Below are 10,279 nucleotides of genomic sequence, written 5' to 3' on the forward strand. Positions count from 1 at the left end.
AGATGTAATCCTCACTTACAGCATTCCGGACTGATGCGGAGTGCGTCGAGGACGCTTCCGGTGCTTTACTTCAAGGATGTGCCTCCGCGAGGCTTGAAGCTCGCGTAGTGACTGTGCTGTGAACATTTCGTAAGTTGGCTGCAGGTGCGCGAACAGATAGATAACTTACCACTGCCGAATCTGCACTCTCCAGTATGCCCCAAGTCCCGCCCCGGGAGCTCCTCCGCAACATGGACTACCCCTCGACGTCTGCCCCGAACGGTCCCGCGTGAATGCGAACGCGCAGAGACCCCCAGACGCGCGCGATCGCCTTCGGCGCAGAGTCTGGGAGATGCCGGTAGCGGGCGCCTATATCAACACGACTCGAAACTGCAAAGTCCTTCTCGCCCGCCGCGACTCTGCGGGCGACTGCGACCGTCGACGTCTGCCGTGCTCGTGTGTTCTCGTTCTGGGTCTGCCGGCTGCTCTCCCTCGTCCTCTGTGCCCTCCGTCGCCCTCAGCCTACCCCTGCAAGTCTGCCAGCCGACGTGTTCGCGCCCTCTGACGCCGAATATGCGCTGTGCCTGCTCGGAGTCAGTCAGGATCTGCGAGAGAGGGCACACCAAGTACGTACCGCGTCTTCGGCGCGCCTGGGCGGTCTGTGGTGCAGGGAGCGAGTGGCGCGGGCGCGGGAGATTGATGGCGCTCGCTGCGTGTCCGCTAGGGTGCTCGCCGTGCTCGTCTGCGCGGGGCGCGGTCGACGAACGCGCGAGACCGCGGAAAGGTGCGCGGGCGTGCGGTTCAGCGCCGGGGAGACGTCCTGTGTGCTCGAGACCTCTGGCGCGGGCGTACCGTGTCGTTAGCCGGCTCGTACCAAAGTTCGGAAAAGAGAGACTCACCTCGTTATTCCAGAACCGTCAGTGTGCGCCAGTTTCGGGCAAGGGGAAGCCTCCCGCGCCCCCGGACTCTTGATCGTTCTCTGTAACTAGTTAGCTATAGGTATATGGCAAACAAGTGAATAACTCACCGGCTTTGTCGCATCCAGCGCTCTCCGGAGCACCCCGGAGACCACGCACATGGCCCAGGGTCTGTGATGGTGTCTGCGATGCCCTCTGTGGCGCGTCCCGCGTGAGTGAGCATGGGCGCAGGTCCCAAGGTGTCGTGGGATGGCCAGAGTGGACGCCACAACGCTCGGCGCGTTCCGCCACACGAGGGCGCCTATTCCGACAGAACTCGAAATTGCAAAGTCCTTCTCGCCCGTCGCAACTCTTGTTTCCGACCATGACCTTCGACGCCTGCCCTGCTTGCTAGCCCTCGCTCTGGGGCTGCCATCTTCCCCCACTCGTTCTGTGTGCCCTCCGCCGCTGTCCACCTACCCGTGCAAGTCAGCCAGCTGCCGGAATCTGGAGAACAAATAAATGGTACGTACCGCATCACTTTCCGCGCGGATCATTTGCGCGTTCGCGTCATCGTCGCGTGTCCGGGGCGCGAGCGCGTATAACAGCTCAGCGCCCGCGCTCCAGAGGTAGTACTAATAGGGCCCGCCAAAATCGAGCCTGCTCATTGACTACTCCACAACGAGTCCACGAGCGGCAGAAACAGTTGAATGGACTCCCCTCGAGTGCTTCGAAGCTATCCAGGACGCCGGGGACCCGCCGATGCGATCGTACCGTGGGCTTCGTGCAGTGAGCTGACAGGTGTCTGGCTTTCGTACAGGTAAGACTCTCACCTTTGTGTTGCTCTGGAAGCTCGCCATTTGCATGCTATGCGCGTCGAGTACGGATCCGGGAGTGTCTCGCGCGAAGGGCGCAGTGAGGCGCACCATAATAGCAGCTGGGACAAAGAAAGATCGTAAGTAGGCATTCAGCTCACGGAGGTGAGTCTCTCACCTGTGTGAGTCCGGGAGACATACCTACGTCAAAAACGCCGTGTGCTTCATCTAAACTCCCGTCGATGCTGGCCAGAGCGAGTTGTGCGCGCCGCACGGATGGCGTACCATGTGTAGAGAGTGTCCGCGCGGACAGAAACAACATGGTCGGGGAGACGCCGGGACGCTCGGCGCGCGCATCCGAGCATGGGCACCTATTCAGACAGAGTGCGAATGAGTGCAGTCCCTCGCTCGCCGCTGCTTTGCCTCCAAGTTCGACCACAAAAGCGGCGCAACCGGCCGCGCCCTTTAACGCATCGTCCGCCACTCTTGCTTGTCCTCGCTCTGAGCTTCCTCGATGCTCCGGACCTTGTGTCCGCTCTCCGTTATCGGGCCGGCTATCTGCTTCCCCGTGCAAGTCAGCCAGGGCCAGGAAGCTGAAGTAGAAAGAAATTATGGTACGTACCGCCCTTACTTCGTGTGCACGGTGGTCCACGTCGCGCTGCCTGGGACGCGTGATGCATGCGCGTTCCGGTTGTGTGCACATGCGCCTCGGGGATGGAGTGCACGCACTCCGTATCGCCGCCGTCCCGCGAAGACCCGTACCGCGCACGAGCGTGGACTTGCTCCTTGGGTGCATATGGGAGACATCCCGCGAGCATCCGCACGTCACGCGAGCGCACGGGCGCGGACTTGATGTCTAGAAAATGCGAGTGAGCTCATGGACTTCGCGACATCGATAGAGCGAGCCACTTACCAGTCCGGTACCGCCACCAGTGAGTCCGGGAGAAACCTGGTATATCCCGAGGCCTGTGTGCAGCACGAGGCGCTTCAAGCCTACGACGCGGACCACTCTATCCCCGCCGCCCGGAACGAGTACAGTGTGATGTACACACAAATACTTGCCAGTTGAGACGGCGCAAACACGCCCGGATGCGCACGATCTGCAAGCGGTCCGCACACCTCGAAATACGCCTGTTTGAGCGACGAGTCGTCGGCCCCTGACCCCGAGGCGGGGTGTAGATGGCGGCGATGGCTGTGAGGATGGCAGGCGCGGGCAGGCGCGAGGGCAGGAGAGCAGCGCGAGACAGCCACTGAGCCAGAGCACGTCTGACACTCGAGCTGCAGAGCGCGCGAAAAAACAGGCTATCCCGTGCGCAGAGTCACGTGTGACGCGCGGTGCGTCATCTGACTTTCTCCGTTCTTCTCGGGCTCTGCTCACTTGCTCTCTCTTTCCACCACCAAGACGACGGCTGCTCTCTTCGACACACTCTCTCATCTCATCTGCTGTCGCTCTGTCTCCTCTCGCTTTCCCTCTTGGACTCGTTCGTCTTGCATTGTGTTCTGAACACTCGACACTCGGTCTGCCTCTGCTCCTTGATGTCTGCCCATTCGTTTTGTTGTACTTTGGTGCGCTCGTCTTGGTCCCGACTTGCTGTGGCACGCTCATCTGTGCTGGAGACTGGGGCTTTAGGACTGTAAGCTACAGCAGTAGTTTCTTGAAACTTGAAGTGACTTGGGGCTCGACTGCTGTTGACGTTCTCCGACGCCTTTGGCACCTTCAACACTGCGAATCGACACCGGGGACATCGAAGAAGAGCTCAGGAGAACTCGTCGAGTGAATACTAGGGTACAGGACCCGGGCTGCAACCTGCTTGTTGACCTCACACTGCTGCCCTCTGGTTCTGCTCTCCCGCCCTCTTGACAACACTTTGGACGTCTGGCGACCACCCCAAGCACCCACAAGTCGTGTATAAACACGTCTGGACTTTGCAGGAGCGACGATGGGATGCTAGGCCGCATCCCCGGGGATGCAACTTGCTGGGCGCCCTCACTCTGGTGCTGCTCTCCCATCCTCTCAACTGCGCTCTAGACGCCTTGCGACCCCCCCAAGCACCCACCAGTTGTGTCTAGACATATCTTGACTCGTTCCTCGGGCCCTCGGGCTGCGTCCTGTGCTCGGGATTTGTCAAGACACCCTGTTGAGCTCCCCACGGCCTCTGCCGGCCCCGGGACACGCCAATCTCGTTCAAACGAAGCCATATGGGATGAGCACGACTACTACGACGTTCTACGACGTCTACAGGGCGCGTCGCGCGCGGGATCGCGAGGCAGCACCGTCGCACGGGCGCCTGATCGCTTACATGCCTCCTGAGTCCTGCATGTCCCAGCCGGCCTCTATCCACCCCTACCGCCGGAATTTCACCGCCAATCGTCCTGCAGACCTGATACGAGGTACGTTGACCGTGTTATCTACGAAGGGCGAAGCTCTGACTCACCTGCTCGACGTCCAGGCACCCTCCCACCCGGCGGTTGCCCTTCCTGCGCTCAGAGCGCCCCAAATCGAGTAGATATCGCCTGGACGACCCGATATTAGGTATGTCAGTGAGATTCTCCATGGGAATGCATCTTTTGGCTTACCTCTGCGATGTCCATGTGCTGGAGGACCTGCCAGCCGGCCTGGAAGCCCCCGGGTGGCTCCAACTCGTCTGGATATCGACTGGGCGACCTAGATTTAGGTCAGTGCACCTGCTACCTCCAGTGGTTTGTGCACCCACTCACCGGCGACCGGATAGCGGAGTAAGCGCCCGCATACCTGGCACTCGGCCTCCCTGCACTCCGAAGGCTCCAATTCCCTCGGGGATCAACTGAGCGACCTCGAATTAGGTGGGTAAGCAAGTTTCGGTCATAGATTTGTGCACTCACTCACCGGATATGTCTTGGTGGCCCTAGCTCGCCTCCCCATGCTCGGATGGCCTCAACGCGCACGGAGATCGCCAAGACGGTCGCGGTTCACATGGGTAAGTTCTCTTTTGGCTGCAGGGATGCTAAAGAACTTACCAGATCGTCGTCAGGGCTGTAGGACGCGGCGTCGCCGGCCGAGTGCATAGGCAGGCCGCATGCGAGTGCGCAGGACACTGAGGATGGGCACAGCGCGATCCTCGCCGCTCTAGAGGTCGGCTGTGAGTACGACACCGTGGAGGCCACCCGCGGTCGAGGCGGCGGGCTCCCGGCTGCGATGCCGCAGCGATAGGCTGCAGATGAGGTATGTGAGCTGGTTCATTTCGCCGCGATGTAGCTGACCACTTGCCTTGCAGGAGTGCGCGGCGGGCTTCAACGTGACCGGAACCAGCCGACGCGGGGAGAGTCGTGGCATGCAGGATGGGGCCATGTCGCGAGGTCCTCTGTCTGAGGCGGTACCGCACGCCCAGCCCCACGTCTACGGCTATTCTACGATACATGTGCTATAGTACCCCTCCTGCACATCCCATCCGGCCCATCAAGGCTCCACGCCGCCGTCTTTCGAGACTGTAACGAGGTCAGTCAGCAGGTTCGCATCATACGAGATGGCGAGGTACTCATCGGGTCGTCGACTCGATCTCAGCCGGCGCGCCGTCAGGACCAGCCAATTGAGCCACGTTGCGTCGTAGAAGCTGCCGTTGGGTCCTGGAAGAACTCATCAGCGGCTGTATCGGTACATCGGGGACGAGGTGAGTACGTACCCCGCTCGACGGGCAGCTGTGTGGAGATCGTCTACACGGATCTGTGACACAAAATGCTTTGCCAGCAGTCAGCCAGGTCAGCCCGTTCCCCAGACGAGCATGCAGCGAGCAAGCGAGCTCACCGTCAGTCCCCCAGCCGCCAGAAAACGATGCACAGAAGACGGACATGTTTGGGGGCTTCCCGGTGTGCAAAGACGGCGATCCGCGTGGGGCTGCGGTCCGCATCGCTCTCCACACGTAAGTACGCCAATGCCGTTGTGTCGTGCCCGCCTTACCTGCCGCCATATCCCGATTTTGTTCCCTCCTCGTCGTTGTCCCTTCCTCCTCCACATGCCACGTCACACACTTCCTCGTCTGCGCCCCCGCATCCCTCGTCGATGCGATGCACCACCCGGATCGCCCAGCCAGCAGCTGCTTCCGCAGACGAGTGTGCGGCAGGTGAGAGCGCTCACCCTGCGTCTCCCAGATGCCAGGAGAGCGCGTACGCGGCCGGGGGTGTTCTGGGGCAGTGCGGAGACGGGGCTCCCAACTCGACACGGATGCCCGAGTGCACCGACGCGGCCCGTGTTGTGTGCGGGAGTGCAAGCGGCTGTTCTCGATGGCGTCGGGGGACGGGCGTGTCGGAGGCGTTGTTGTTGAGTTGCCCAGGTGAGTCCCAGCCAGGCACAGAGTGGAGCAGTGAGCTGATGTTCGAGTCCTAGAGCAGTAACGAGCCACCAGAAGCACAAGATCAACGTGTCAAGCACAAGAAGCAGTGTCGAGGAAGACATTGAGGAGGCCCAGACGGTGTCCCAGAAAAGCACAGGCGGACCACCGAGACGCGCGTACAGCAGCCCAGGACGCCAGCGAGTCGGAAACGGAGCTGAGACAAGCACGGTCGCAGCCGCAGAGCGCGACGGAGGGGTCTCTACCATCGTCGGGCGGAACACCACCCGAGGTAAGCACACGCGGCGAGATGTCGAGAGGGTGGGACACGCACTTACCCACGGACACGCAGCCGAGCTCGACCCACCTCTCTCACCCTCCTGGGCGTGGCCGTTTGCGAAGACGACGACAGCGGGGCCCGAGCTGTGTCCCAGAAGCAGGCGCAGCCGAAGACGCGTGCGCAGCCGGCAGCGAGGAGAAGACAGCCACGACGGAAGGGGTCGAGCAGGACATTGAGAGGGTAAGCACGCGGTGTATCCAGCCGTCGATACGAGTACTTACTACTTACAGGCAGAGGCACGGCGGGACGCGCCTACGGTCTCCTTCGCGGTGGCACACCTGCGCGATCTGGCCTGCCTGTGTCCCGCCATGCTCCCTCCCGTTCTTCTCTGTTCCCGCACGCCCTCCGTCCTGCACATAGCAACCTGATAGACAGATTTTCAGACATTCTCGCGCGCTTGCCCCACCGCCCATCCCCCGCGTGAACGGGTCCACCAGCGGCAAGTTCGCTCATTTAGCTTTTTCCACCGCCTCTCTGGGAAGACTCGCGGTGCACGCCCAGCTCTCGTAGCCGATACTATCCACTATTGGGCGCCGTCACCTACACGGGAACAAAGACGGGGCACGACTCCTTCGCATGCGGCGCTCAATATACACTTCTGCGGCAGTCGCGTGCCCGCGTCTGCGAACATGATCTGGCGTGCACGGCGGCTATCAGAGAACATCATTGGGACTCTGCTGTCTCCCCAGGTGAGCTGCCAGTGCGTCCCGACGCGAATCACTCTCACAATGTGCCAAATACTCGCACCAGGCGCACACCGCTCAAGTGTGCTCCTCCCCGCACGCGCACCGCCATGTCCCTCTCTGAATCGCTCGGAGGGCGCTGATAGGGCTCTAGTGACGCACCCTGCAGATGTGCGAACGTGTCCCACCCGTTCTGCACGTGCCATGCCTCTCCCATGACGCGGATCACCCCACCGACCGCCTCCCCCCTCCAGACTGCGTTGCACACGCCAGAACACCCCGCAACCGCACAGCGAGGTGCGCATCGTCCATCGCTCACGGTATGTACGTTTCCAGCTCGCGCCGTCGTGAACTGCTCTGACAAATGCGCGATTACAAGGTGTCCGCACGCAGAAACGCGTCTTCAGCACGCCGCAATGCCGTGCACCTCCCCAGCGTTCGCACAACGCATGCCCCGGAGTGGCTCGACCATTTGCGGCAACGCTGAGCCTGTGCGATTAAATCCCCGCCGCACACTCTGAACCATGGCACACGCCGCAGAGGCGACCTCGCGCTCCAACGACACGTCTTGGGCATTTGCGAATGTGACGTATGGCTCCGATGGACCGCGGAGCATACACCCAGCACGTGGCAGCGCAAATGAAGACAATCAAAATTGGCCCATCTCCGGCGGTTTTCATGTGCAGCGCCTGCACATCCACTTTGTCGCCCCATCTAGCGTAAGCCCCGCCCACCGGCTCCGTACATCGTACAAAGTGCACCCTCGGCGCATGTGGCACGTGTGTTTTCATCTTGGACGTTTGCAAACTGCACTGAGCACATTATTTTCTCAGGCGACCTGCGCACATGGTCATCCCCTGCTCGTTCATGTGTACAGCTGCTAATGCATGCCGGGTTCCTTCAGGAACAAGATGTATCATTTCTACGAAGCCCTATGACGACTACAACGGTGTCTACGAGAGCTACAAGCTGCGACGTCGCCCGCATGAACATCTGCATAGCCCAGCTCTCGACGTGCTCTCTCTCTCGACTTGCGGTGCTTCTTTTCGCTCCACACCCGTCCGACCGTGAGTTTGCAGTCCTTTTGCGAGTTTGCAGTCCTTTTGCGACCTCTCTTGGTTTTCTGCGCCTCCCGCCTGCTTTGTCTGCCATGCCGCTCCGTGTTCGTGCAGAGACACAGATACATGGGGGACGAGATCGCACACGACGTCTGCCGCCGTCCAGAGATTTCTTCAAGTCTCTGGACGAGTAGTATCATCTTAGAGGGTGCGGAGGGCTCAGAGGGGACGTTCGAGGACCTTAGCGCCCACATTTTGGGTGGCAGAACCGCCATTCTCCTCGCCGCGCAACACTAAATCTGCCCTCACAGCTCAAACACAACAGAAGTATGAGGCTCCACGATGACTACCTAATCACGCAAACATGGGACCCGTACGCTCAACACCTAGTCCGCGCACCATGTTTCTTTGCAAATCCATGCCTCTGGGCGGGATTCCAGGACCATTCCACGCCAATCGCCTTCTCACTCAGCGCCTCTTTTTGCTCGCCCGCTCGTTTCTCCAGCCTCTCCTCGCCAATTTAGAGTTTGTCAGGGCCCTTGCTCGCAGCATCCGGCCATCTCGCGCGCTCCTTGCTCTTGCCCTCCGCTCGCAGCGCCCGCCTTGCTCTCCCACCGCCCCTTGTCTCTGCCCCAGCTGTCTTCTGCAGCGGGCCTTTTGCGAATACAACGTCCCCGGCATGTGCGAACTGCAGGCTGCGACGGGTAAGTGCGTGTATGCGCTCGCGTATGCCACTGAAGCTTACCGATGGCACACAGATGTCCGCGGATCGCTTCGCCTTGCACTGCCACTTGACAACGCAAACACGGTGTGGTACCGAAGAGCCAACATTTGACAAATTGCTCTCCTTTTCCACACGAGAGTGTCGCCGAATTGAGACTCGGCACACGGCCTTGAGACAGTGAGTAGCTTGTTTAGGGCACACGAGTATTCAGGACTGACCATTTGTGGCAGAACTTGCTCAAGTTCCGCACTCGCCGCAGCCGCCATATGGCCCCACACACGTCTTTGCATCCGTCCCAGAATGGAGTCGAATTCCCACCCCGCCTCGACACTTTCCAACAGTGTGGTGAGCTCTTTTCGATGCCAAAGACATCCTGTGGAACACCAGGTAAGCTCGATCTTCGCGGCTGCACGGACGACCGCCTGACCTTGACCTACTTCCGCAGAAAGACACTGCCAGAACCCTGTGTGAAGGCGTCGAACATGTCTGGGAATCAGAGACGAGCAGCATGCCTGCAGACACGGCCCACGCCATCAACGTTGCCACAGCTTCGGAGACACCTCAAACATAGCGTGCTGCATGGAACATTCAGTAGAGTGATTAGGGCACAGCGGGATACTCACCATTTGCAGCAGTACACCCTGCGGATCCCCACCGCCCCTGCGGCAGACTCAGACTGCGACGTGCTGCTGTCGACCCTGAGCATGTTGGCACTGTCCGAGGACTCGCTCGCGCACTCTCTGCCCAGCCCGCCACAAAATGATCTGTGGGAATAGAACGGATGAGCGTGAGCGGCATTGGCATCGATGGGATATAATCTGTACTGGTGTCTTCCCCTTGGTGTCCAGTATCTGTGTGCCTGTGCATGTAGTTGAGCAGCGGAGCGATAGCATGCAGGAGGGAGGTAAACGAGCAGGGGAAAAAGTAGGTGCATGAGCTGTTGCAGCACATGGTGTGCTGATGCAGGCGCGCCCCCCAGTGCTCCCAGTGCTCTGGGTCTCGAAGCGACTTACAGCCTCATCAACTTGGAGTCAAGATTCGGGGACATTGGGGCAGGTGTTGACGTTGTGTGTGGGAGAGGATGCTACAAGGTAAATGAGCGTGCCCAGGGAAAGTGTCAATGCATATATAGGCTGAACGAATGGGCCAGTTAGACTTAGACTCTGGCTAGACTTTGGTGCGTGGCAGGCTGTGGGCCGCAAGCGACCGGGCATTCGGGGTTAGGGGTTGCGAGTGGTGGGTGGCTGATGGCTGAATATTCTGGGTATTTTTCGCATTTAATTTCAATTTTTCGGCTCCGCGCGAGCGCGGAGTTAGGGTGAGGGTTAGGGAGCAGAACGTTTTTTGCTCGGGAGTGCGCGCAAAAAATGAGGTTTTCTGGCGTGAGGGCGCGGGAAAACGAAAACGGTCGCCAGCGCCCATTACGACGGCACTGCCGTTATAATGCCACCGTACGTCCACCCAACTCAGCCTGCGTGCC

General features: G+C 60.2%; 1 protein-coding gene across 1 annotated transcript; it reads right to left on the reverse strand.

Annotated features, from left to right (window-relative positions):
* Nucleotides 1–4,174: 4,174 nt before the first annotated feature.
* Nucleotides 4,175–4,440, reverse strand: TRAVEDRAFT_54517 (uncharacterized protein; the record flags this gene model as incomplete). Its single annotated transcript, XM_008047439.1, has 3 exons — nt 4,175–4,204; nt 4,268–4,355; nt 4,409–4,440. 3 exons carry the CDS (start codon nt 4,438–4,440, stop codon nt 4,175–4,177), a joined length of 150 nt encoding a protein of 49 aa, XP_008045630.1.
* Between the last annotated feature and the right edge of the window lie 5,839 nt (nt 4,441–10,279).

This window comes from Trametes versicolor (genome assembly GCF_000271585.1).
Source record: "Trametes versicolor FP-101664 SS1 unplaced genomic scaffold TRAVEscaffold_19, whole genome shotgun sequence".
Taxonomy (NCBI): Eukaryota; Fungi; Basidiomycota; class Agaricomycetes; order Polyporales; family Polyporaceae; genus Trametes; species Trametes versicolor.